Below are 26,454 nucleotides of genomic sequence, written 5' to 3'. Positions count from 1 at the left end.
TACAGTTAAATGTTGGAAATGTTTATTATTTCAATTTTCATAAACTCGAAAAAAATAACAGATGAGGATGAATTAAGATCTAGGCTTCTCCTTCTTTTCCTTGTACAAAGCAAGAAGAGAGACACCAGCGACCTTGACGACCTTGAAACGGACACCAGGAATATCACCAATAGCACGACCCTTACGACCGAAACCGGCAATCAAAACTTCGTCGTTTTCATCAACGTAGTTCAAACAACCATCATTGGGGACGAAAGCAGTGACCTTCTTACCGTTCTTGATGAGTTGAACACGAACACACTTACGAATGGCAGAGTTAGGTTGCTTGGCTTCAACACCAATCTTTTCAAGGACGATACCCTTGGCGTGAGAAGAACCACCGAAAGGAGAAGAACGGAAAGCGGTACCAATGGCTCTCTTCTTGTAGGCCTTATCGGCCCAACGTTGATCACGACGGTGAATACGGAGCTTACGAGCAGCGTTCAAACCTCTAGGTTGTCCCTTACCTATATGAATTGAGTGTTAGTAGATGTGTAGTATTGGAGAAGGCATCAGCCAGTGCAAGCGTATATAAAAAGTGTGATATGTGAGTGTGGTTGTTCTAGTTGTAGGAAAATATTTTTTTTCTTGTCCATCCATCTGTACCCATCTAATCGTGTAGCGTTGACTCTCATCCATCCATTCATGTTATCACTTTTTATACATCTTGATGCTGCTTGACTGATGTGTGTTTGTGGTAGTAATCTTACCCATTATTGCTAGATATTTTTAGAAGAAGGTTGTTATAGACTTGCCAGTGTCTTTGACATGATATTGCTTCTCAATCTGTGCTTGTCTTTCTGACATTGGAAACTCACGCTACTTCGGGCCGGGTGTCACTGCTGTCGTTACCGACCGGAGAGATCAACACTTATTATAGCAATCAACGGGATCATAAGATATATAAGGTCTAATGTATGTATGCTCTATTTATTTCTTTTCAGCAAACATGTCGTCAAAAATAGTTTTGACATGCTGATATACTTGCTCAACGGGCTGGTCGCATGAGATCTTCTTGACCTTGTCCTGCTTTTCATAAGCCTCAACCACAGGCATGCTAGTCTCGGTAAAGACCACAAATCTCTTTCGAATGGACTCAATATTATCGTCTACTCTTCCAGAGTTCTCACCTCGCTTTAGCAATCTCTTGAGCATGACTTCTTCAGGACATTCAAAGAAGAGAACCAACTTGGATGGCACAACCACTTCTTCAAATTTGATAGCTTGATCCATTTTGCGAGGGAAACCATCAATCAAAAATCTGCTTCCTTTGCCTTCCTTCATAGCTTCCTTCATAGCTTGCTCCAAGAGGGCAATGGTCACTTCCATGGGAACAATCAAACCGTCTTTAATGTAGTTGTTGATCAGTTCGCCATACTTGGAACCTTCACGCTTTTGCTCAGCACGCAAGAGATCACCAGCTGTTGTAAGATGTCATGTTTAATATCGAGTGCTTCTCAGTTCTCTCCAATGCGCCATATGTTACCTGATAAATGAACAAAACCGTAATCCTTGGTCAGATTTTCACATTGAGTTCCTTTTCCTGCACCAGGGCCACCCAACACAAAGACAACAGTAACCTCTTCAGGTGAAAAGGCTGGAATAGGCTTCAGATTTTGAGCATCTCTTCTGGCCTTGACTTCAGCCAATCTCTTTTGTCTCAAAGCTTCCTCTTCTTGAGGTGTGGTGAATTCTTTTCTTCTAGGCATAGCTATATGTAATCACCTGTCAGTTGTTACGTCTGTGGGATATAAACCCGCTGATGATGGCTACTCACTCTTTCCTTCTCTTGACTGGACGATTTGATAGTATGCGGCGAAACCCATGGAAGCAACTGCCAACATGGCAGGAATACTGGGCTTGTTGGATTTGCTGGGAGGAGCAGTGGAATAGAGTCTATGGGCTGCATGGCGCTTGGTGTTAGCAAGTGCTAATTTGTTGCTACTTCTAACAAGGTTGCGAAACATGATATGTGGGCAAAAAAGGTTCAAGATGGCTTACCCACTGCCCCGGCCTCTTTTTATTTATCATTGCGTCTATTCAGCGGTAACCAAAATCAGGCCGATCAACAAAGCCTTTGAAGGATTGAATTTGCTGGTATAAAGACCTGGCAAGAAGGTCGTCCAAAACGCCCTACAAACAGAGATACCAGTGCTTGATAGCAGACAATGTCTACTGTATTTTGGCTTGTGGATGAGGAGTGAGAAATAGCTTGCATATGAAAGTGTAGCGTATTCATAAATTGATATGTTCAGCATCCTATGGAATTCAGACCTCGACTTGCCATTAGGATTCATTGGATTCTGTACTATTGATTTGAATAAAGATGCCCTCATAAAAGCAACTTTGGTCCCTAGCATTGGACAGTTGGATGATGACTATTCCAGCACTGAAAAAACAGAGTTAAGCTGGGCTGAATCAAGAAGCTTTTATCAGGCAAGAATGGCTACATGTAAAATGGTTCGATTGGCCCTCCCGTAATTATTTAATCCCACCTTTTTTAGTTGTTCATGTTCTTTCCATTTAATATCCAACTTGTTGAAATAGCAACTACACATATCGATTATGAGTGGATTCTTTGGCTCTAACGAAGCTACTTCACGGTGGGGCGGTTATTTCAAACAAGCCATATCTAACGTCGAGACCACATTTGATTCCTTGCTCGAACAACCACAGACACAGCAACTGCAACCATCCACAACAGTACAAGGTAAGAAAGCATGAGCTTTCTTTAAGTGGCATACGTGTACTCAATGGCAGCTGGTGATAGATAAAGACACAGAGACAGAGACCTATGTGGATCCCATTAGCGGCATGGTCACTACCATTGAGAAGCCCAAGAAACCAAAAGCTTCAGTGGAGAAGAAGCCAGAGCCTCCTGCTGCAACAAAGCTCTTAGAATCTCGTTCTAGTTCAGACTTGTCCAGCCGATTGGCAGCTGTAATGGCGGAAAAGTCGAAGCGTGCAGACAAATTTCCTCGACATAGTAGGAAAGCCCCAGAGGGAACTCCAGAAGCAAAAGTCGATGAAAAAGTAATAGATAAAGAAGCAACACTTAAAGACGAAAAAGAGGCAGCGCCAACAATAGAAGACAATAAGGTAGAAGGCAAGGAAGAGGGCGATGCAGATGCGAAAGAAGAAGAAAAAGAGCAAGCAGCAGCTACTAGCAATGCAGATTCCCAGGCTGAAGCAAGCTCAGAAGCAGTACAAGATGAAGTAAAATCCAGTGCTACTTTCACAGATCCACTACAGGCAGATATGGAAGAATCAGTAACGAAAGATGTAGCACCCAAAGACGATACCAATAGCACACCAGATGCTACAGCTGAGAAAGCATTACAAAACGACAAAAAGACGGATGATGTGGATGTCTCTGCACCAGCTTCAGCAGAGAAACCTTCGAAAATCAAGGCGGATACAGCAATGAACAAGGATACGAAGCAGGCATCCGCAAAAGCTAACTCTAACCATATTGAAAATGACGAGAAAGATCGAATCCTTGAACAAAGAGAGACTCAGCTTATGCAAGTGATGGAGAATATTACCAAACTACACGATCAAATGCAACAATTGCAAGACAATGCTGTTAAAAAAGAGAATCAACTACAAGCCAAGATAGATCAATTGGAAGCCGAAATCAAGCAAAATCAAGGCGAGAATGCTCAGGCTGGTTCGCCGGCTATTCTTCAGAAAAGTGTCAAACGTTTAGAAGCCACTGTAGATGATCTCAAGAAGCAAATGCTAGCAAAAGATGAGAAAATACAGGGTTTGCTGCACGAGGGCGAGAAACTGTCCAAAGTCGAACTCAAGCACTCGACCACCATCAAGAAGCTGCGACTGGAAAAGACAGAGGCTGACAAAAATATTGCCGAATTAACCAAGAAGCTCGAAAAAGCGACCTCAGATCTATCACAGGCATCACAAAAGGGAACCAAACAGACTGAAAATGAGAGGCGACTTCAAGAATCAGTGAAATTACTCCAAGATTTGACAGAACAACAAACAAAACACATCAACAAGCTGGAATCCGAGAAACTGGTGACTCAGAAAAAGCTGACAGAAACAGAGACCTCACTCAAAAAGTTACAAAATAGTATGGAGGAAGAGCGCAACAAGGCAAAACTGGAAGCAGAGAAAGTGAATGCTGCTGCCCTGGAGAAGGAAATCAAGGCCAATGACAGACTGCACAAAGAGTTGACCAAGCTGAAAGAAAATGCTGAATCCCTCGAGACAAAATTAAGGAAAGAGATTAGGGAATTGCAGATTGCACTTCAAACTGTGGAAGAGCAAGCCGGTCAACGTGAAGACGACTTGAGGCAGGAATTGGCTGATTTGCAGACGAAACTACAGCAATCTGATAGCAGAATGGACGATATTAATGCCAGCGTGGATGAAGCAACTGCTCCCTTACTGCGACAGATCGAGGAGTTACAAAGCCAACATGCATTAGCCATCAAAACCAGAGATCAGGCTGAACAGAGGTTTGTTACACAATATGCAAATTACAATATGGATGGATGAAACTGATCATTTATGCTGATAGTATGGTGATACGTATGCAAGCAGCAGAGGATGAGCGCAAAAGAGCCATTGAAAAGGACACCAAACTACAAGAAGAAGCGAATTCTCTGAATGAACGATTGGAGCAAGCGGAATCAGAGTTGGAGAAGCTTCGATCGCAAGTTACTACGCTTGAAGCTCAAGTGGAGGCTGACAATGTGGTCAGAAAGGAACTGGAGGAGCGCATCCAGGTGTTGATCAAGGAGAAGGCAGAGCTGAATGAGAAGGAGGCCAAAGATCAAGAAGGCCTCAAGAGCCAATACCAGCACTTGATGAAAGAGAGACTAGCAGAAGAGAGAAAGCAGTTTGAGATCAAGCTCAAAGCAGCAGCAGCTTCTTCAGCATCTTCCACACCCACATTAGATCAAGACAGCGATGACGTCCTCGTCAATAAAACCAAGCATGTGCGTACGCCTAGCATCAGCTCACGATCCAGCTTTGACAGCAGCTCAACAACACCGGCAGTGGTCTCCTCTATTCTGGTGGAGCGACTTCAGGCCAACATTCGCCAACTGGAGAACCAACTGAGCTTTTACCAGACGCAGCTACACAGCTCATCACAATCGCGAGACGAGTTATCAGAGGAGGTGCTGAGCATGACGCAAGAAATGGAGCAGTTACGGAAAGAAGTGAAAAAGACCCGTCAATTAGAAGAGCAACACCAGCAACTGAACGATAGATACCAAACCTTGCTGGAGTTATTGGGTGAAAAAGCCGAGCAAGTGGAAGAGCTTAAGGCAGATCTTCAGGATGTCAAGGAGATGTATAAAAGTCAAATTATAGATCTTGTACAGAAAATAGATCATTTAAATAGCAATAAGAAATAAAATCTAGTGGTTTTTATTATCGCTCAGCAACTTCTTTTCATGCAAGTAGTCTGTCATGGCCAACATGTTGCCCACCTCTTCTGGTGTTGCCTCGCCGTGTGCTGTCCATCGAATTTTGCAGTTTTCATCAACCAAGAATGCATATCCCACGTATTGATTTGTCATGTCGAGGCATTTTCTGGTTCTGCTAATGTCTTTGAGGATCAAGCAATAGTTCTCTTTGCGTTCAGCTGGCAAGTTTTTGCGAATACTAGGGATAAATGCCTTGAGAAGCAGCTGTTTCAGCATATTTTCCTGTACATTAACTTCAACAACTTGAACGTCCTTTTGATCCTTGTATTTCTCCAAAAATGGCTTGATAAATGTGTTTACATGAGGCTCTCCAAACTTGGCGTATACAAATGTCATGAGTGTGGTCTTTCCAACCAGCTTTTCGGTGGTGTTGATCTTTTGTCGAGATAAATCTTGCGCTTCAAAGTTTGGCATGTATCCTGCTTTTTCTGGTTTTACTAACTGAGAGCTTGCAAAGTACATTTTTCCGCCATGCTGGCGCATTTCTACAGATACATGTTAGGAAATTCGATGTTGTACATGCTTGATCTAGTACCATGAACGTCGGCAAAGTATGATTTGGTGGCTTCTTCGACCCTGCAAGAAGTGGTCAACAGCATGATCCCTCTGATAAGCTCAATCAACGACTTACAGGTATCTACGTTCAGCAGCATGAGCAGCAAATGCTTTTTCATAATCCACGAAGTCTCGAAGCTTTTGCTTCTTTCTTTGCAACCAATTGTTATGGTCCACAACAGGAGGTTCGTTGACACCCAAGGAGGTTGGTGGACTACGGAATTTACCATACTTTTCTGGTGCTGGCTGTTCTTGTGTTGATTTTTGATCCGTTGACAAGTATCTTTGTTGGAGTGCAATCGCACGTACCGGTTGTCTGTTGAGGGTGGCTAAATTCGATGCTACTAATCTGCGGGTTCTCAGCATGTTGAAGGGTTTCAAGAAGTAAAACAAGTGAAGGGGGACCCTCCTTTATCAAAATTTGCGGGGAGTCATATAGGTAACCATCATGTTGATTAAACAACCGCTCATTTCTATCAAATTATCAGTTCATAGCCACACTTTGTTACTATTATCACAACCATCTTCTTCTTTACTGAAAGGAACATTGCGAAATCAAGACAAACAGGGTGTTTGTTGTTTATCGCAATCCATCATACACTATAAAAAATTCGATTCTTTTCAGGATTAATAGCCAGTGCCCTTGGTGGCAGTAATATTCGCTCTGACGAACAAGATGAGCGAGGTAAAACCAGCAAGCGAACAAAAATCCTCGAAAACAGAGATCTAATAATGATAGATGTGTAGCTGTGACACTATCTCACTTCAAGCTGATGCGAATCGTTGGTAGAGGGGCATTTGGCAAGGTATCACTAGCAAACACGTTGAATTTGTCTATACAGCGATATTTACAGTGTCTAGGTCAGAATTGTGGAGCATAGAGAATCCCGACAGTTATACGCCTTGAAATACATTAGCAAAGAAGAATGTATTCGAATGGACGCAGCCAAGAATATTATACGAGAAAGAGTCATCTTGGAGCAGCTGGATCACCCATTCTTATGTCGATTACGATTTGCATTTCAAGATAATGACTACATGTACATGGTGACAGATCTTATGTAAGTCTCTCTCTCTCTCTCCCTCTCTCTCATTGGCCTTAATGATAATGCTAATCAACCTGTATCATTCGACTACAAAGGCTCGGTGGTGATCTGCACTTTCATCTATCACGACAACCCTATTTTTCAGAGAATGTGATTCGATTTTGGTTTGCTGAATTGTCAGCGGCTATTAAATACCTTCATTTGAAGAGAGTTGTACACAGGTATACACAGCAATCGAGGATAAGCTAATAGATCTATATGCTGATACTTGGCACAGAGACATAAAGCCGCACAATATATTAATGGACGATCAAGGACATGTTCATCTGGCTGATTTCAACATAGCAACACATCTTCATGCACATCGCATGTTGACTTCAAATTCAGGAACGGGTTACTATATTGGTAAGCTCCCATTTATATCTCTTGAACGGTTTTTACTCAAATTCAAAGCAGCACCTGAGGTGTATAAAGGCGGCGGATACAATGAGGCTGTTGACTGGTGGAGTCTGGGAGTGACATTGTATGAATGTATATATCACAAGGTGAGACTAGGTCATCATACGCATAATAGATGTACTCATCAGGAGCAGAGGCCATTTGAATACGATACCACAGAGGAACTACATGCTGCCATCAGAAGAGGACATGTGAATTATCCAACAAAAGACCGTCAAGTATCAGGTGAATGTCTTTCAGTAATACAAGGGGTAATGTCGCTGTATACCACCAACGGATAAAGTATTAAATACCATTTGACTCGCAGTTCCTGGAGGTGAATCCCAACAAACGATTAGGTTACGGTGATGCAGGATGGGCAGCGCTGGTCAGACATCCATTCTTTAGATCGATTCAGTGGAACAAGCTCGAGTCCAAGCAAATCCCACCGCCATTTCAGCCAGCAACAGAGAATAATTTTGATATAACATTTGATTTGGAGGAGTTACTACTGGAGGAGTCGCCGCTGACAGCTCAAACGACAAAGAGAAATAAATCAAAGAAAAACAACGATCATGCCATGTTGAGTAAGCAGCAAAAAGACCTGGTCATGATTGAAGAAAAGTTCAAATACTTTGATTTCACGATATTTGAAAAATACGAAGGATTCAAGGACCCTGTAACCATGACAGTTGGAGACCCACCGGATTGGGTTAAACCAGCATTTGAAGGAGCAGAGCAAGGAGACGTCTTACCGATAAAAAGAATCACCACTGGAAGCATTGCCCATGATGATTTTGATAATCATCAGACAACGCAGCATTGGAGAGGGCCCAACAGATCAGCATCCACGAGTAATATTGCTGCTGCTGCTGCTGCCTCTGCCTCTAATTTGGGTAAATACGATCAGGATCAAAATTGGAAGAGAAGTAGCACAGGCGCCATTAGGAAAATCAGTAGCAAAAACAACAACAATGAACAACTACATTCAACAACGAGTTTGACCGAAGAATATGCGCTTTCTTTGCAAGGCATACGGAAGAAGCAGAGTACCAAGAGCTTTAGAGAAAGAAGAGAAAGGGATCGAAAGAGTATTCAGGCTATTCAGAATCAAAATAATTTATAGTATACATAATATACCTTTGCTTCATACTCATCAAAATTTTTGCATGTAAAGAGTGACACTGAAAAGTGGTTAAAAATTTCAAGTGTTTACATAGTTGTAACACCAAGTGGATCAGAGGATGCTGTGTCTCTTTCTGACAATAAATAATCCACGGGTTCCTGCCCGTCTATCCCTCCTATATATAAAGAGAGAGGGAGAGAGATGCTTATGTACCCGTCTCTTTCCTTTCAGCCTTACTTCGTCTCACTTGCAATATCTTAATATCATGGGCCATCATATGCTATGCACTTTTGCTGCTTCAGAAAATGCCACCTTCTGCCACCATCATCATGCAACTCAGAAATCCATATCAAGCAATCCTGTTTCCTCATTGATCGATGAGATATGCCATATCCATCATCAGTTAAGCCAAATCGATTGCTTGGTACCCGGTGATCATGTAAACGCACTCTTCACAAAGCTAGTTACTATTTGCACCTTTCAGTATGATAACAACACGGTCAATACTGTACTCAATGATGCCCATATCATTCCATTGATTCCTGCATTGCGTGCCATGGCCTCTCAAGGTGAGTACTTGCTGGAGCTTACATGGGCAAAAGAGCTGTCCAAGGAGCTTTGTCCCAAGCTGTCGAGATTTGTATACCACCAAAACTATGTCGATTTGGTCAAACTGGAACTTCATGCTCTTCATGGTGTGAATGCTGTATTAAACACAATTGTGTTCATTGGTAGCGGCCCTCTTCCCTTGTCTCCCATCATGATGTATCAGGAACTATCAAAAACTACAAACCCCAATGTGATGATGCACAACATTGATCGAGATGAAGCGTCTATTACTGTTTCCAATACGCTACTATCAAAACTTGGTATCGATCATGGGTTCAAGCAGCACGTTATGGACGCCACGGATTATTCTGACTTTGCAGATGCGGATCTAGTTGTCCTGGGTGCACTCGTGGGTCAAGATGTACAAGAAAAGATGGAATTTTTGGCTCATATAGGGAATAGCATGAAACAAGGATCCTATCTCATGGCTCGTAGTGCTCACTCTTTGCGCAAATTGCTGTACCCCTCTGTAGAGCCGTATCAAGTAAACGCTTGTGGATTTGAAACGGCTGTCGTCTTGCATCCATACAACGATGTTGTAAATTCTGTCCTGATTGCAAAAAAGTGTTGATTTTGTAAAGAATATAAATAATTGATCTTGCTGATTGCTTTGCTACTTTAAAGATCTCTTTTCCTTGTATTGTGTAACTGATGAAACCTTTTTTTCTTGCATGTGAGCAGATGAGGTACAGAAAGCCCTTTTAAGGTAGTGCGCAATGCAAAGATCCTGTATCAAATTAGATCAAGAGAGACTCTTGAGCACAATGGATAGTGGTGCAAGAAACCATGAATAGAGCTGCAACCAATAAGCAAGCCTTCTTACAATGCCATTCACTGGAAGGAGGGAATCATGGCCACATTGATAACATCAACATCAAGCTGTACAGATCATATAAACTCGTCACCAGTGCTCTTTCACTAACAATGCCGCACAGAAATAACAGCAGCTTGGTCATTTGAGCCTGCCAAGCCAAAATCCAGGATGTTCATTAAAACATGTGCAGATTTGAAAGCAAATAAAAAGGAGCCGTTCTGCCCACACTTTCCGCGAGGTATATGGAGACAATCCCGTATATTACATTTTATTCAACCGTATCAAGTCAAAAGTTTAGTATTCACCCGTGTCATCATCATCAATTTTGTCTTCGTCCTTGTTTTCATTATCGCCTTCAGATGTGGCCCAGCTCTTGAAATTACCTCATCATTGGCGATTAATCATCGGCTGCGACTGCACACGTATTCAGATTGAGGTATATTTTTGCATATCTCCTCTTGTCTTTTTAACACAGTTAGTGAAAAATGTGAGCGTTTAAATGTTCTCTTATACGTTATGTAATGAAAGAGCAGCTTCAACAAAAAAACACCATCTAAAATTTTGAACCAGAGGTCCACCGTCAAATCTTCATTACAGGGCAGTCCAACAAGACTTGCTACTGTGTAGACTTGTAACTGATTGCCCCCCAGACTCAACGTCTATAAAAAAGGATTCGTCATTTGCACAACTTTTTCTCTATTTCTATTTCCTTTTCTCTTTTTCCGTGTCTTTTTCCGTGTCTTTTGATCGTCTTTGAATCGAGCTTTGAAAGGAGCATGCTCCTACAGCGAAATTTTGCGATAAAAACGATGGAGTAATTGAGTTTTAGATTGAAAGAGTTGCTGTTGAGAGATGGATGGTTTTTGAAAAAAAGCTAATTTTGAGATCATGAGCCTTATATAATAAGAACTGCTAATTACGAGTGATTACACGTAATAGATTGATAGATGACGTGTTGCAAAATAGTGTATTGAAAGCCTCTTTGTTGTGGCGTGGCAAAAGTATAAAGCTGCCGCTCATTTTACGGAAAAGGGGAACAGTTATTCCAAGCCCTCTAATGTTGATGCTAGAGACTTTACATCACGACCACTATATACTTAGTGTGAGAGGCAGCGAAACATATGATTGGATTGTCAGTCGCTACATTGGCTGTTAAATAATTAAGCGAGGAAAGTGTTTATGGTAAATGTTCCAGATGACCGATTTTCAAAGGGCCGCACCGGTTGATTTTACCAAGTGAACATGAGCTTAAAGCTTAGTAGCTTCTATTTCTTTTTCAATTCTCTATACGAAGGTGTGGTTTTTAGAGATAAATATTTCAAGTTTTGAAAATCTTCTGCTTGTAGTTCATAAAATACATGATTTTGAGCAAATTTATGAAGGGAACGTACATCTGGTACTTCAAACCCTCACATTATAATAGATATAACGTAGAGCTTGTTTAGAATAACAAAATATAGACAGAGTAAATACAATTAGAACTGAATATATTTATTATGTTATTCCAAGATTGAATAGGGATCAAAACTAGTGTAGATATCAAAGGTATTTATAGTTATTTGACAGTGCCGCAGCAATAGGACCTTGATCTTGAATGCGGGATAATTGTATAAGCCTTGAACCAGTAACGAGGATGTGCTGCATCAGAACTCATGAACCACCAGTCAAGGATAAACAACAAAGATGATCCAGGATAGAATGTTCTTCCTAATAGCTTTGACGGAAGAACATTTGTCGGAATTGAAACCCACTTCCAGGGACGAAAGACCATAGGCTACCACTCTCTAGGAACCAGGATATAGATTAGCCATTTGATGGCACCACTCATGTTCCTTCGTGCTGCTTGAATAAAGACCTCTCACTTCTACTATGCATCTCAGCTCATTCTCAGATCCTCTTATGTAATAAACGACGCTTAATACATTTGCCTCTCAGAGATGATCTATATCCTCAACAGAGCTATCGAATTGTTTTTGTCTTGTGCAAATCCGATGAGTATCTGTCGAGATATGTCCAAAAAAGGGTGTCGTGCAAAATTATGGGTTTTTCTTCGAAATCTACCTGTGTTGGCAAGCAAAAAATCTGGTGACGATTTTTTGGTTAGGGCAAGATTGTCAATATTTCATGATATAATCCTGCTAGAGCTTCGAGCAAAGGCTCATTCGATAGGAAATTTTTCGGTCTATAATGTTTAGTAATGCTTAACAAAATGTTTTGATGACAGATATTGATTAATCTTTACAAAACAGTCGAAAAATCGCCAAAACAATCGTATTAAATATCAGGTGAACAATGTACACCAGAGACTTGAAATAAATACCATTGTATTTTCCTTGCAATTCTCTACAAGTTTTATATAAGCTTAAAGGGGTGTTTACTATCAAGAAACGCGTAATTTTAAGGTCGATAGATTTCGGAATCCTATGGATCATCATTCAGAACAATAGAAATTGAAGCTCCGTTGACCTTACACACATGTGCACCACACAAGCATGAATTTTACCGAGCATTTTAAAAATCGGAGCGTACGAAAAGGGCCATATTAACTTGCTAGTTTCAAGTTACCAATAGGTACTTGACATGATGGAGAATTTTGCTTTTAAGGTTAGATAGTTGTAGCTTGCCTTATTTAAGAATAATAAAGGATTATTTACCAGCTCTCAGTAGTGGGTGCCATTTGAGGTTCCCTGCTATTTTGAGACCCAGATTTACATAACACATTTTAAGCGATTTTTACAAAATCCACAGGAAAAAAAAAAGATATTTTGTTATATCAAATGTCATAGCAAGGTCTCACACTAAAGGTTTTAGGCTATTCTTAGGTCCTTTGGGTAAATCATGCTAATCATGATTTACAAATCAATTGTTGGGTAGATAGTAAACCTATTTGTATTATAGTTCATCATCATGCAGTAAACCCTAGCATAATGAAAAGTATATAAATGCATCCTTGGGATGCATTCTCAATAAAAGTGTAGTTCTTTGGCAGATTCAATTTTACATTGTATTTTGACATAACATATTTATTAATGAAAATGCAACTATTGATGGTAAAAAAGGCTCAGCTAGAAGTGTTGCAATTTTCTTCTTTTCGTTTCTTCGCAAGGAAAAAAAGCGCCTTTTTGGAGCTCGGTGCCCAAGCGATCCAAATGTAATGAAATAGCCACCCAAACGCAACTTAATTGAAAACCAAAGTTCATCAAATAGCACTCATTCAAATTCATGCTATTTGGATCTATTAATGAAAGCGCTCAAATGTACATCAAAAACCCATTTAAAAATACTAAAGTAAAGATACACGCTTATATCGCACATCGTGTGAATGAATCACTCCTGATCACAGTGTATTCAATCACACCCATGATGGTCGTAGTAGGTGATGGTATCTTTATCCAAATAGAATTAAATCAATAACAAGCATATTCAAATATGACAACTATGCCCTGCTGCCATAGTTGCACAATATCCCAGATAAAGGATTCCATGCTTCAATAACAAACGCCACACTTTAAACCATCAAGGTTACATTAAATCATGCTATGACGATAGCTCACCCAAGCCCATCAAGGTTACTCAAATCGACCCTTATGGCCAGTGCTCCTGCATTGATTACCACTTTAAATCAAACATCAACAACATTTGCCAGATATCGCAATAGCAGCACCTATTGCTCTCTATCATCACTAATCCTACAAGCCAGATGCAAATGTATAAATACTCTTCTTTTTTTTACTCAATTCCAGGATCTTCAGTTCATTTTATACACAAAATAAAATACAGTTGATTTCTATTGTATTTTACCTTTGCTTTATTTTTTTTGTGAAATCTATTTAAACCTGATTTCACTGCACCAAAGACCAGCGGCGAGTGTTGGGCACCTTTTGTAAGGCGCCTACAGCAGAAGCGGGGGAGAGACCAAGATCCAGCTGAAGGTCTTCAACGGAATCAATGATTTTTTTACGGATATTGAACCATTTTCTGTCGTCTTTTCTCCATTTAGCGCCCCACTTGTCTTCTAATTCTTGAACAGACCAGAATCCATCTCGACCTATTGTCCACTCGTCCCAAAGATCACACACAGTTGTCACTTGTCGACTCATTTTGTATAACGGTACACCTTCTTAATTGTATGGAAGTGAAATAGTTGCAACTGCGGTGTTGTTGTAACCTGGTGGTGGTGGGCTTTGTTGGGATTCTTCCGAAAATTGTTTTGATTGCGATACATCTTCTGATCTTGGCAAGGCAGAGGTTTTTGCGACAGCGCCTGTTGTCGCTACTGCTTGGTTCCCTTGGTCCATTCTAAAAGACAGTTGCAGTTGCTGCTTTCCGGTGACTATATTGTCAAACACTTTTTGCATTTGCTGCTGGATTTCATCCAACTTCTTTTGACGTTCTTTCAATTCTCGCATTGTATTTGCTATACTTCGGTTGATGCTGGAAAGCTGCTCTTGTACTTCAGGCGCAAATCTTTCAATAATTAATGAATGGGGCACTTCATTTTCTTCAACGTGAGCTTTTGCTTTTCTATAAACAAAGCAAAAAGATCAGACACACAGTTTTCATTTTGAAAAAAAAAAAGCTTTATACCTTTGAAATTCTAGAAAGAGTGGGTTCCTGATTAAATTTCAGGAACATAAGTACAAACTAAAAGCGAAAAAAAAGTTCTTTCAGGTGTTAATTAACCAAAAGAATACATATATTTTTTATGATAAGGCCTTGGATAACACACATATCATTAGAATGTATTAAATCCTAATATTTCTTATGTAGATGTCAAATATACACACTTGGAACGAAAACTGGAACCCAAAGATCAATAACAATTGTTATTTGACAAAGTATTGGCTTATAACAAAAGTTATCACTCCAATCGGGTTCCAATTTTGCTGGGAACCCAATTTTTTTTTTGGAACCTCCAAAAAAAATAATAACTATTCTAATCTAAGGTATGTAAATTCCCCCGCTTAAAAATAGCATCTCCAATGTCGAATATCTCACGGTGATTGTACAGCTTCGATTTAGTTGTTCTAAAACGATAGGTGATTTCTCTTGTTTTATAGAATAAATATTGTGAAAGATCTCTAGGATAAATTTAACACATGTTTTATTTTGAGAGCTCTCGTAAAGTTTGAAAAACAGCCTGAGCTGCTTGCCTGTTCACATCTTTTACTATGTCTACCGTGAGTAGTATGATTCTATGTTCATTTGAATTCTGTAAGAATTTAATTCTTATGATTCAGAAACAATCGTAAGTTTTTAGAATGTTACTTCAAAGCAATCAAAGACGTAATTATGCGCTATTAAATATAGAATGCAAGAAAATAGCATGATAAACGATTGTGCTATTATGTAATTTGCTATCTATTTTCCGTACCCTCCTCCAAAAGCATTTATTTTTGTATTGCCTTCACGATAAAAACGGTATTGAGTTTCCAGCTGGCCCCACCGGCCAAAATTAATTCAAACTCAGATTCATTTTCTGTTCCAGATTGGACAAACCTTGATGGTTTTCGACTCGATCGACCTGATATGGCTTCCTCCACTAAAAAACAGAGTGATAACAGTGATCCACCCACACAAGGTGGTTCAATGGACTCTAGCCATAATCTAAGCAATCAACTATTTACTTACCAATCTTTTACCGATGCTCTCAAGGAACAGAAGAGACACAACTTTGAAACTGCTGTACCTGGTGTGGATAACAACACATTCAAACCTCTGAACACCTACTCAACATTCATTGAAGCTAAAAAGCGCAATTCTATCGTCATCGACTGTGCTCAGTTCTTGGGTATGGAGTTCAAGGTCAATGGAAAAGTCATTGAAGTCAACAAGACGCTGGATCACACTGCAAACGTAAGCAACATTGGTATCTCAAACAGTGGGGACTCTGGCTGATTTACTGGAAGAGGATTCGCTACTCTTACTCGGAATAAATTAAAGGAGTCCACTTATGGAAACATCCTAACCCCTCAAGTTGAATTGGGAGGTTTCCCAGGTACCAATCTGCACCTGGTATGGTCCCAGATGAAGCCTATCTGTACTGACTGCCACACGGACGAGTACGTTAGATTTGACTGCCCCAAGAGAAGAAGAAGACTCTGTCACCGTCGCAAGAGTCTAAACCACTTGATTGCGAAATGCCCTGTGGCCCCATGGAACAACAAACCAACGGAGGCAAGCAGTGAAACCAAACCAAGTAAGTCTACCCCCTGGATCCAAGGAGAATGAATTCCAGTTGGTATCACGTATAAATTCCAGCAGCAGAGAAGTCAACCTGCTTGATCTTGTGAAACAAGGTCAGCCACAACAGCCAGCATCCCAAAATCAATTTGAAATATTGAATCACGAAGGGGAAATGGAAGAGGTCGAAGAGTCCCAAGAAAATGAAGAAAAAGACACTGAAAAGTCCACCTCATTAGACAAAGATGCCAAAATGCCTCGCTATTCAAGTGAACCAGCCAACAAGAAGCCGACCAATATTACCCCATCTGTCACACAATCTGCTCCTCGCCTCGTCACTAGAAGTAACCAAACATTGAAGCTCACTGACGTTGACAAGCTCACTCCATTGAAATCCAAGAGAAATCTGGATGATGCTATATCCCCAAATGGCCAACAGGAAACTGTCCCATCTTCAAAAAAAAAGAACACAAAAAAAGAATGAATCCAGCACCAACGAAGCAGCCGCTTCTTCTAATACCTCTGGTAGCGGAAAGCCACCGCAGAATAGGTTGGATTAGAACTTGAGCTAGAAAAAAAAATGAATAATAATACTAAACATCTAAACATCGAAGTAGGATCTCTTAACTGTAGAAACCTACATTTAAACACCAACCAACACATTACTGACACCTTTATTGGCCTGCTGAAAGACAAGAAATTAAATATACTGTGGAATTTGAGGCTTTACAGACTAAAATTCACGGAAAAAAAAGAATAAAAAAACAGTAATGTCAACTTGATAAAGGTATATTTTATTATCAAACTGACAGGTGTAAAGTAAACTGAAGTCTCTCTACTGGCCAGGTAGATGATCCTTCTTATATACTATAACAATGGATAAAAGTTCTATTAATTAGATTGACAAATAAGTCAACTCAGATCAACTAATGTCTAATCATGCTAAAAGACAACTCCAGCAAGCTAATCATGATTTAGCTCTGTCTGGATGAATAATTAGACTCTCATCCGAAGTATCCTGATCTATCCTTTCTATAAGGATAATTAATATCGATCTAGTAGCAAGTATCCGATAGGTACAGTCTACTTAGTCTATATTAATAGTACATATCTGAGTGTATATCGCTAAGCATACATCTTTAGCATGTATCTGGATATATGGCATGTCTATAGCATATCGTATGCATGTCTATAGCATGTCTCATATATAGTACAAGTCTGTAGTACATAAAGTATCTGTAGCTAGTATCACGGATATAAGCATGTGTCTTATAGCGTGGATCATGAAGTGCACATCTGAAGCAACAAGCTCATATTGCATTAATCTTGGTGCCTATCCAGATATGGTAAACATCCGTAGTCAATGTCGGAATACAAGTATAAGTCTATAGTGCCATCCATGTCCGTGGTGCCATCTATAGCCTATATCTTATATAGTATGAATCTTATAGTACTAGCGTATCTGAAGTCCATATCTTCTCATGATCATAGTATAAATCGATATCGTACATCTAATCCAGTGTACATACAGTTTATATCTAAATCTGGTAACTGGATGAACTGTCGGAATGCAGATCATAGTGGATGTATTCCACATATACTACTGTGCCAAGAAACTAACATCATCCCTTCTCACTCTTTTGAAGAAGTAACAGACATGAAGATCAAATTCAGCTACCATCAAGCAATATGGACCCAACACTGTGCCGTAATCAATTTCAACAACTCACTTAACCTGGAAAAAATCAAAGAATCTAACGATGGCAGAATGATCCCGGCAAAACTCTCTATAGCCGACAACTCGATTCCACCAGTATACATCTTGAATCTGTACGCTCGCTCAGGTATATTTGCTGAAGAAACCTCACAACGCAATCAATTCTACAAGAGAACAGTAGAGATGTTGCTAACAATGCCTGAAAATATCCCTGACCTGATAATGGCGGGCAACTTTAACTATAGCTTTGACAGCTCATCAAACCACGCTACTAAGCGCCGTTGTGCCAGAAGGGCTACAACTGTCTATAAAGATTAAGGTATTCTTGATGGGTAGATATGTCTGTGTTGTGCAACAACAGGGACAAGCTATGATAAGTGAAGTGCATCTCAGCTTTCTAAATACTGAGGTTCATCAGATGTGATAAGCGTTGTACAAGATAAATTGCTACTTTGGCATTCAGAACTTAGTATAAATAGAATAACTCTTGTTTTCTTCATCAACAAATCTTTAGTTTTTTTGTGTCCGATTTTATTCAAATAAGTCTTTTCTTGTTTTTATAATATCGAACATTTTTTATAAGCTACAAACAATAATCCTTTTATTCTTTGTGCTTAACAACACTCATCAACATCAACACTTGTTTAACTTTACCACTGACTACCATCTACAAGGACTGGGAAGACTCGGAAACTGCTGACTACCTCAGGAACCCTCCTACAGCCAAGAGAAGCCTAGTGCAGAATTTTTTCAAGCCTAATCACAATTATACAGCCCTCAAATATAAGACTAGACAAGAATGCAAATCACCGCAGATACTGTACATGCTCAAAAAAGACCACAACAATAACCAGTTACACCTCCAAAATTTTTTCAGCAACTTGCTTCATCCAAACAACTCAACACCTAACCACCAGGAAGAAGCAACAAGTCTAACTCAACATTTTGAGCACAACAGCAACATCATTTAGCTCCGCAAGAACAAAATAATCAGACAGCTGCTACTCAAAGAACTGCCTATACAACTGCTAAAAGATCACAACAAAAACATAAACCCCAAGCAATGGGAAGCTTTCTACAGATCTCATATGATGCACCAGTCACTACGAAACTTATGTCTCAAGATCGTATATAACAAAGTCCCCTGCAGAAATTTCCTATACCAAAGTCAAATCAAAGATGTAGAAAACAACAGATGCATACAATGTAACGAAGTAGAAGACATCATACACGTTCTCATCATAGAATGGGGAAACAAACACGACGTCTGGGAGGCCGTCTTTAAAGAGCACCTAAGCTACCCAATCACAATCAACAAAGACATGCAGAGCCTGACATTATCAATGTTTAGAATAACAAAATATAGACAGAGTAAATACAATTAGAACTGAATATATTTATTATGTTTCTCCAAGATTGAATAAGGATCAAAACTAGTGTTGATTTCAAAGGTATCTATAGTTATTTGATAGTGCCGCAGCAATAGGACCTTGATCTTGAATGCGAGATAATATCGATTCTATGAATTATATGTCCTGAATTCTGTTTCTATATGCTATAATTTGTAATGAAGGGCTGACCCTTCTATAATTGATTTTGATACCCTTAATAATCCTAAAAGCTTGAACAGTTTTTATAGCTGGAAAGCTATATTTGTTGTTGAAAGATGGTGAATGATGATATTGATAATGTTACTAGAGGATGAAAGGATGGGTAATGTGGAGTTGCTTCCCATTTGTGTGCTTCCATTAGGAAAGAGAGATGTTTAAGAGTTTGAATATATATCTGTCAAAATGGTACGAGGCTGAGTGGTAACTGATTTGTCATTCTTGAGATAGGATTCAGAGTATATTCGAATATAAGAAGCATTTAAGAGTTTAATGTCAATTTGTAGTAGCAGAAGTAGAATCCAATATAGTAAGCAGTGAAACGTAGTTTATACGGTATTGTAGGCAATTTACAACAAAAAAAGAGAGATTCAGTTACAAAACCAAAATCGATTTGTAACAATATAACCAGATACATTGGATAGCAAATTACGGCAGGATACAACCGGCTATAAACACTACAAGTAAAGATTTTGAAAAAAAATATCGTCGCCTGCAGGATTTGAACCTGCGCACGCAGAGCGTATATGATTTCTAGTCATACTCCTTAACCACTCGGACAAAGCGACTTGGATGTTTCTTTGTGATTTAAAAGACAATATAGACCAAAACATTTATAATTGATTACTGTCACGTGACTATTATTTTGGCACTGCTCATTAGCTAGACCTCTGGTTGATGGACGCTGGCGAATTTTTTTTTTCCTCATCAACATATACCATTAAACAACCAGACAAATGGTGGTATGTAAGCAACCCGAGATTTCAAGATATTGTTTTTCACACATTATGAATGACAGAAATTAGGATTATACATTAAGGCTGATCTCGAGAATGTTACTGATCTCGTTCCCGTTGAGGATTACGAATGGCATTTCAAGGTAGTGTAAAAAAAAAAAAATACGGACATGATTGGTATCTGAACTCAAGGGCTAATTGAACTATATGGATAGGTTGAATGTACAAGCTGCCATGAGGTTGATGACTCTTGGATTTCTTTCAATCAACAGGTAAGTCTGATGACTTGCATCTTTTTTACCTTGACTAATCGACTATCACTCCTAGGATGAATATGACATGAATTCTTCTCGTGGTACTGCCAACTTGGTAATGCGTTGCAAATTTTGTAAGCGTGACCTTACTGCTCGTAAGTTTTCCAACAGCTTACTAGAGCAACAGACACTGATCAATTGTAGAATTCGAACCTTCTTTCAAGATTAAAAAGTATGATGTGGAGCAAAACGGCAAATTTCAACAAATTGCTCAATTTGACTGCCGTGGTTTAGAGTTGGTTGATTTTCAACCAAGAGTGAGTATTGAACATTTGATGGAAATGGAGGAGAGCATCCATTGACGAGTGTAAACCAGGATTCTTGGACATGTAAAGGTACTGAATCAGGCACCGTTTTTGAAGAGATTGATCTTTGCGAGGATGAATGGGCGGAATATGATGAAAAGGTAGGACCACTGCACCACACACTTTGCAGACGAGAGGTATTCATCCCATTGAATAGTCTGGAGAGCCCGTTGGCATTAGCAACATTCAAGTCGAATTCAGAAAGGAGAAATAGATGTAAATATGCTCAATGACGCTGAAGCCAACTACTTTAGCTTCTTCTGCGTGACTTTTTCAAATGTATCTAGATAAAACTTTTCGGAATGATTGTCTTTCTTTGTCTTCTACATATCATAACAATGGCCAAAGTCAATGCTGTTCCCTTCCATGAGAAGGAGTACTGGAAAAACCGATTTGAAAAAGAAAAGCATTTTGAGTGGTTGGTAACCTGGGACGACATCAAAAAGGAGTTTGAGCCTTATCTGAACAAAGATGAAGATGTTCTTCATTTAGGTAATGCGAGATGTATTCGTGTTTTTCGAGACTTTATCATTAACATATCTACAAAGGATGTGGTAATTCTGAGCTTGCATTTGATCTGGCAGATTCAGGCTACAAAACTGTTGTCAATGTCGATTATGCAGAAAATGTCATTGAATACATGAAATCTGTTACACATGAAAAACAGCAACAAAATTCAAATTACTCCAACATCTCCTGGATCTCTGGTGATTGCCTGAACAATCTAAAGTCTTATCTGCCAAAATCTCAATACTCTATCATCATTGACAAAAGTCTGGTAGACACAATTGCTTGCGGGGATGACGATCAGCAATCTCGAGTAAAGCAGCTGTCAACAGAAATGCTCTCTGTGGCGAAACCAGATGCTTATTGGCTCTCCATCTCATTTTCTGGTGAAAGAGAGTTCTACATTGACAATGAAGAGCAGTTTTATTGGAAGACAGAGCAACGCATTCCTATCCAAGTGGCTCAACCTAATGATAAACCTGGAGCACCTGCCATCTACTACTACCTCTACATCAATCACAAAATGAGTGCTTGATTATTCCCAATGATTTGCACTTGATAAACAGTTTTCTTTATATAACAATTTTTTACAATGACATCTAACCGAATGTTTGACTGATTCTGCCACCGCGTTTAGCTTTACTGAGACGCCATTCATTTGGTTTCTCGTAGCGATTAAACAGCGGCTCGATCTTTTCTTGCTTTTTACGTTTGGAGATCTTGTTGGCATCGGCAACACGGAAGAATGTAGGTGCTGCTTCTGTTAACCATTTGGGATCAATCGCTGTAATTTCACGCATGTATTCTTTGGACGTAAACACAATTTCATGATAAATAACCCTAGACCACACATGTCAATACACTGCATTCAACCATCGATGTCTGCATTGCTTACCATTCAGGACCCTTATTGAACAGTGCACTGGAAGGATGGATATATACAGGTGTGCCTTCTAATAAGGTCTTGTAGCCTTCTTGAGGATCCTTTTTCGCAGCATTTCTGAAATAACCAGACACCAGAGCTCTACAGACCTTTGTATAATTTCTACCGCAGGACACGATATCATGGCGGTATCTATAAACCATAGTCAGTGCATCATATACACTCTCCTCTTTCTTCCCGCTTCATACCTATCCATAATACCAAGCAGTTGTTTTCTCACATCTTGCGCACGTTTCATACTACGAGCTTGAATATAGTTATCAAAGCACCAAGCATTCGAGAATTTGCTTCCTTTCCAACCATTGTATACAGTCAATAGCGTCAAATGATCGCCTTCAGGCTGGTGAAACTTGGCCTTCTTTTGATCAGCTTGGGCTTGCTTCTCTTTGGGTCTATAGAATACATTTTGAGCGGTCAGCATGGCGACAATGGTCAAAATCTCTTCTGAACAGCCTAGATCCACAGATTGAATCAGCATCTTTGACAGTTGAGGATCCAGAGGGAACTCTGCCATTTTACGACCTAAACGAGTCAAGAGACCTTCATCATCGAGGGCTTGCAGTGCGTACAGCTGTTCTAATGCTTGGATCAGGTTGTTCTCGGGTGGGGGATCCATGAAATCAAAATGCAACAAGTCGTTGATGCCCATCGCTTTGAGAGTAAGCACAGTCATTGACAAATTCAGCAACTGAATTTCAGGGATGGTATTGGGCAGCATTTCGTTACGATACGCTGTTTCTGTGTAGAGACGGTAACATTTACCAGGACCGGTACGACCAGCACGACCAGCACGTTGTCTAGCAGCAGCTTGTGAAATAGGCACAACCACCAAAGAGTCCATACCGAGCTTAGCGTCCCACTTGTTTTGCTTTACGAATCCAGGATCAATAACGTAGTAGATGCCATCAATGGTGATGGATGTCTCTGCGATGTTGGTAGCAATGACAACCTTACGACTGCCTGGAGGTGCTGGATCAAAGATACGAGATTGCATTTCAGAGGGCAAAGCACTATACACTGGTAGAATAATCAACTCTGGGACATCGTTGCCCAGCGCTTTCATACGCTCAAACAGAATTTCCGCCGCTGTATCGATTTCTTCTTGACCCGTCAAGAACAGCAAGATATCACCTGGAGGTTCAGAAAGATGGATTTGCATCACAGTGATAAGAGCAGCATCCAAGTAATCAGACTCAGGATCCTTGGTGTACAAGACCTCAACAGGGTAAGTTCTACCGGGAATAGTGAAAATAGGACAGTTGTTGAAGTAGGTGGCAAACTTATCAGCGTCCAAAGTAGCAGAGGTAATAATCAGCTTGAGGTCAGGGCGTCTCTTGGCAGCTCTCTTCAAAAGACCAAACAAAACATCAGTCGAGATGGTTCTTTCGTGAGCCTCATCCAGAATCACCACAGAGTATTGGCTCATTTCAGGGTCAATGAGACACTCTCTTAGCAGCATACCATCAGTCATGTACTTGATACGAGTTTCAGGGCTGGTACAGTCCTCAAAACGAATGGTATAACCGACTTCTTGGCCAACACGACAGCCGACTTCTTCAGCAACACGCTTAGCAACTGACATGGCAGCCACACGACGAGGCTGGGTACAACCAATTCTTCCATTGTTAGCGAAACCCTCTTCAGCAAGGTATTGTGTCATTTGCGTCGTCTTTCCCGAACCTGTATCCCCCACAACAATCAACATTTGGTTCTATAAAACAGCATGTCAGTGCACTGTATCATACTCGTCCATGTCAAATTTACCTCTCTAATGGCTTGAATAAGAGAAGAACGCAGCTTAAAGGTGGGAAGCGATTCACGTTGCTCTTGAATGGACAAGCTGGTAACTTTACCAAACGTCGTGGCATTGTTGAACGTAGCCTTCTTCCATTCAGGCACTTGATCTGGTTTAGAGCCAGCAGCTGATCCACGAGCATCTTGAGCAAACTGTCTTCCACCAGGACCAGCCATGGGATCCAGCCAGGCCGTATTCACATCTTGAGGCACAGCGTCGATCTCTTGCTGCTGTTGTTGCTGTCTCAATTCTCTACGTTCTTTAGCCAACGAAGCACCAGCCAAAGCAGAGCGATTCATGGTGCCATCGGGAATCTTGACGACCTTGACAGGACTCAAATCCAACGTTTGTGAGGTCTGGCCCTTCAGGAAGGGAGGCTCCTCTTCGCGCACTTCTACATCGATTTCCTCTTCGGTTTCCACGTTGCCCAAAAAGTCAGTATCTTCGTTCAATTCAGGATAGTCTGCAGGATCAACCACGCCAGAGGCAATCAGTTGCTTCAATTCCCAACGTTCAGGCGAGGACATGCGCTTCACAGATCGCGAGGGTATATCGTCCACTACCTTGACACCAAGTGCGTTTGAGTTGGATCCAGTCATAAAAGATGGTTTATCAGGGTTGCGAGAGGTCATTGCCTCCATCTCGTCTTGGGATCGTACACGCAAGTTGGGGCTGAGATCTTGGCCTGTGCGTTGATCAACATCTTTCATAGACAAACCAATTCGATTTCCAGCTATCGACATGACTTTGACTTTGACAGGCTGATTTTGCTTGACAACCTCGCGAGGATTGTTGACTCTGCCTTGGATCAATGAACCCACATGAACCAAACCCTCAGCCTTGCCTTTGACTCCTTCCAAACGCACAAACGCACCGAAATCCTTGATGTTGATGACTGTACCGTTGTAAATCTTGTAGATAACAGGCGCATCATCCAATCCGCCTCTTCTAGGAGGACTAGGTCTTCTATCTCTGTGTCTGCTGCTGGGCGATCTGGATCGAGACCTGGATCTGGAGCGATGTCTACGGTGTCTTCTCTCAGGCGAAGGGCTCTCGTGTCTACGCTTGCTTCCAGATGATGAGGAAGCGGGTGCTGTTGTCGACTTGAATCCTTCCAACTCTGCCAACATGTCGTCTGCCACTGCCATATCTTCCTCTCTCTTCTTTTGCCAATCAGGGTCATCTTGCACAGCCAAGCCAGGGAACGTGTGTGCTTTCTCGTCGACGCCCTCCTCTCGATGCACTTTACGCTTTGGTTTCAATGTCTTGATGATACGATCCAGGTTCTCAACAAAGGGCTCTGGGAAATCTGCATCTGCGTCTTTGAGCATCCTTTTGAAATCAGCGAGGGATCCTTTGGCCTCATCGTGAAGATGGATAATGAATTCAGCTGTGAAACGAGTGAGAAGAGCTGACGAGGCAATGTGTGCGTTCGATGAATCTTACCTAGGACTTGTTCATGTAGCCCAGTATGGTTGTAGAGCTCGCTAACTACTTTCTGCACCAATGACAGATGCTCCAACTTTTCAATGTCGTCCATAATGAAGGTTATGTATAACGTAGCAAAGAGTCAAGCTGTAGCTGTTCCCCCCTTTCAATAGCTTTTTAACAGTGAAAAAAAAAAAAAAAAAAAAAAAAAAAAGACGGCGTGACCATGATGCGTGATAGAAGGCCATTCCAAGAACCGCTTAGTTTGATATTGGCCATTTGAAAGGGCTATTACCGCAGCATGGTATCATTAATGTATGGCCTGTGATAGATGAATCGATAGCTTGCAATCCGTAGAGTAGTATCCAGCTTTCTGTTTGCTTTAAGATGACATCTGGTGCTACATCTCGACCTTCCGAAACAATGCAAATGATGTGTGTGACGTACATGACATTATAGCAAAGGATCCGTTGATTTAGCTGCTATTCATTGGAGGAGAGCATCCCCTACACCAGCAGCTTTTGAAAACAAAGGAAGAAAAAGGCTGCGAAGAATTTTTCATTATTTCTGTCTCTCTCTTTCTCTCTTTCTCTCATTTTTCTTTTTTTTTTTTTTATATATATATTCATCAAAGAGAATAGGTTCCTGTTCTTTATTAATCTGTACGAAAAAGAAGACTAGGTCAATCGAAACAGCCAGCCTCTTTTTATATATACATTCCATCATCAAAAGTTTCTTTTTCTTTTTATTTTATTTTTTACCACTTTATCCTCTCTGTCCATCCGTCCGTCTGTCTGTGTGTGTGTGCCTCTCTATCTATCTCTCTCTCCTC

General features: G+C 40.5%; 12 protein-coding genes and 1 non-coding gene across 13 annotated transcripts; 6 read left to right on the top strand and 7 right to left on the bottom strand.

Moving 5' to 3' along the window:
• Nucleotides 1–72: 72 nt before the first annotated feature.
• Nucleotides 73–753, bottom strand: ATC70_006832 (uncharacterized protein; the record flags this gene model as incomplete). The annotated part of the gene is made up of 2 exons (XM_064826100.1): nt 73–506; nt 750–753. The coding sequence occupies 2 exons, from the start codon at nt 751–753 to the stop codon at nt 73–75; spliced, it is 438 nt and encodes a 145-aa protein (XP_064687614.1).
• Nucleotides 754–969: 216 nt separating this feature from the next.
• On the bottom strand, nt 970–2,006 carry ATC70_006831 (uncharacterized protein; the record flags this gene model as incomplete). The annotated part of the gene is made up of 3 exons (XM_064826099.1): nt 970–1,460; nt 1,526–1,750; nt 1,817–2,006. The coding sequence occupies 3 exons, from the start codon at nt 2,004–2,006 to the stop codon at nt 970–972; spliced, it is 906 nt and encodes a 301-aa protein (XP_064687613.1).
• Nucleotides 2,007–2,604: 598 nt separating this feature from the next.
• Nucleotides 2,605–5,426, top strand: YEY2 (Valine--pyruvate aminotransferase; the record flags this gene model as incomplete). The annotated part of the gene is made up of 3 exons (XM_064826098.1): nt 2,605–2,749; nt 2,810–4,520; nt 4,583–5,426. 3 exons carry the CDS (start codon nt 2,605–2,607, stop codon nt 5,424–5,426), a joined length of 2,700 nt encoding a protein of 899 aa, XP_064687612.1.
• A 3-nt stretch (nt 5,427–5,429) lies between these two features.
• On the bottom strand, nt 5,430–6,419 carry ATC70_006829 (uncharacterized protein; the record flags this gene model as incomplete). The annotated part of the gene is made up of 3 exons (XM_064826097.1): nt 5,430–5,983; nt 6,034–6,074; nt 6,130–6,419. The coding sequence occupies 3 exons, from the start codon at nt 6,417–6,419 to the stop codon at nt 5,430–5,432; spliced, it is 885 nt and encodes a 294-aa protein (XP_064687611.1).
• A 407-nt stretch (nt 6,420–6,826) lies between these two features.
• Nucleotides 6,827–8,663, top strand: ATC70_006828 (uncharacterized protein; the record flags this gene model as incomplete). Its single annotated transcript, XM_064826096.1, has 7 exons — nt 6,827–6,859; nt 6,915–7,114; nt 7,195–7,320; nt 7,377–7,504; nt 7,556–7,644; nt 7,693–7,809; nt 7,866–8,663. 7 exons carry the CDS (start codon nt 6,827–6,829, stop codon nt 8,661–8,663), a joined length of 1,491 nt encoding a protein of 496 aa, XP_064687610.1.
• A 265-nt stretch (nt 8,664–8,928) lies between these two features.
• On the top strand, nt 8,929–9,843 carry ATC70_006827 (uncharacterized protein; the record flags this gene model as incomplete). The annotated part of the gene is made up of 1 exon (XM_064826095.1): nt 8,929–9,843. One exon carries the CDS (start codon nt 8,929–8,931, stop codon nt 9,841–9,843), a length of 915 nt encoding a protein of 304 aa, XP_064687609.1.
• Nucleotides 9,844–13,928: 4,085 nt separating this feature from the next.
• Nucleotides 13,929–14,186, bottom strand: ATC70_006826 (uncharacterized protein; the record flags this gene model as incomplete). The annotated part of the gene is made up of 1 exon (XM_064826094.1): nt 13,929–14,186. The coding sequence occupies one exon, from the start codon at nt 14,184–14,186 to the stop codon at nt 13,929–13,931; it is 258 nt and encodes an 85-aa protein (XP_064687608.1).
• A 21-nt stretch (nt 14,187–14,207) lies between these two features.
• ATC70_006825 (uncharacterized protein) lies at nt 14,208–14,495 on the bottom strand (the record flags this gene model as incomplete). Its single annotated transcript, XM_064826093.1, has 1 exon — nt 14,208–14,495. One exon carries the CDS (start codon nt 14,493–14,495, stop codon nt 14,208–14,210), a length of 288 nt encoding a protein of 95 aa, XP_064687607.1.
• Nucleotides 14,496–15,615: 1,120 nt separating this feature from the next.
• On the top strand, nt 15,616–16,753 carry ATC70_006824 (uncharacterized protein; the record flags this gene model as incomplete). Its single annotated transcript, XM_064826092.1, has 3 exons — nt 15,616–15,942; nt 16,030–16,285; nt 16,386–16,753. 3 exons carry the CDS (start codon nt 15,616–15,618, stop codon nt 16,751–16,753), a joined length of 951 nt encoding a protein of 316 aa, XP_064687606.1.
• A 3,327-nt stretch (nt 16,754–20,080) lies between these two features.
• ATC70_006823 lies at nt 20,081–20,162 on the bottom strand. The gene has a single exon. It is a non-coding gene; the product is annotated as a tRNA-Ser (tRNA).
• A 168-nt stretch (nt 20,163–20,330) lies between these two features.
• Nucleotides 20,331–21,163, top strand: MET14 (Adenylyl-sulfate kinase; the record flags this gene model as incomplete). Its single annotated transcript, XM_064826091.1, has 7 exons — nt 20,331–20,336; nt 20,393–20,473; nt 20,546–20,602; nt 20,658–20,739; nt 20,789–20,901; nt 20,961–21,050; nt 21,107–21,163. The coding sequence occupies 7 exons, from the start codon at nt 20,331–20,333 to the stop codon at nt 21,161–21,163; spliced, it is 486 nt and encodes a 161-aa protein (XP_064687605.1).
• Nucleotides 21,164–21,287: 124 nt separating this feature from the next.
• On the top strand, nt 21,288–21,991 carry ATC70_006821 (uncharacterized protein; the record flags this gene model as incomplete). The annotated part of the gene is made up of 2 exons (XM_064826090.1): nt 21,288–21,441; nt 21,498–21,991. 2 exons carry the CDS (start codon nt 21,288–21,290, stop codon nt 21,989–21,991), a joined length of 648 nt encoding a protein of 215 aa, XP_064687604.1.
• A 64-nt stretch (nt 21,992–22,055) lies between these two features.
• Nucleotides 22,056–25,734, bottom strand: PHO8_2 (vacuolar alkaline phosphatase; the record flags this gene model as incomplete). Its single annotated transcript, XM_064826089.1, has 5 exons — nt 22,056–22,296; nt 22,352–22,531; nt 22,588–24,110; nt 24,164–25,584; nt 25,641–25,734. 5 exons carry the CDS (start codon nt 25,732–25,734, stop codon nt 22,056–22,058), a joined length of 3,459 nt encoding a protein of 1,152 aa, XP_064687603.1.
• Between the last annotated feature and the right edge of the window lie 720 nt (nt 25,735–26,454).

The sequence above is a fragment of the Mucor velutinosus genome (genome assembly GCF_035048745.1).
Source record: "Mucor velutinosus strain NIH1002 chromosome Unknown tig00001547, whole genome shotgun sequence".
NCBI classification, from domain to species: Eukaryota; Fungi; Mucoromycota; class Mucoromycetes; order Mucorales; family Mucoraceae; genus Mucor; species Mucor velutinosus.
The sequence above is the reverse complement of the archived record's forward strand: the minus strand, read 5'-3'. Positions and strand labels throughout refer to the sequence as shown.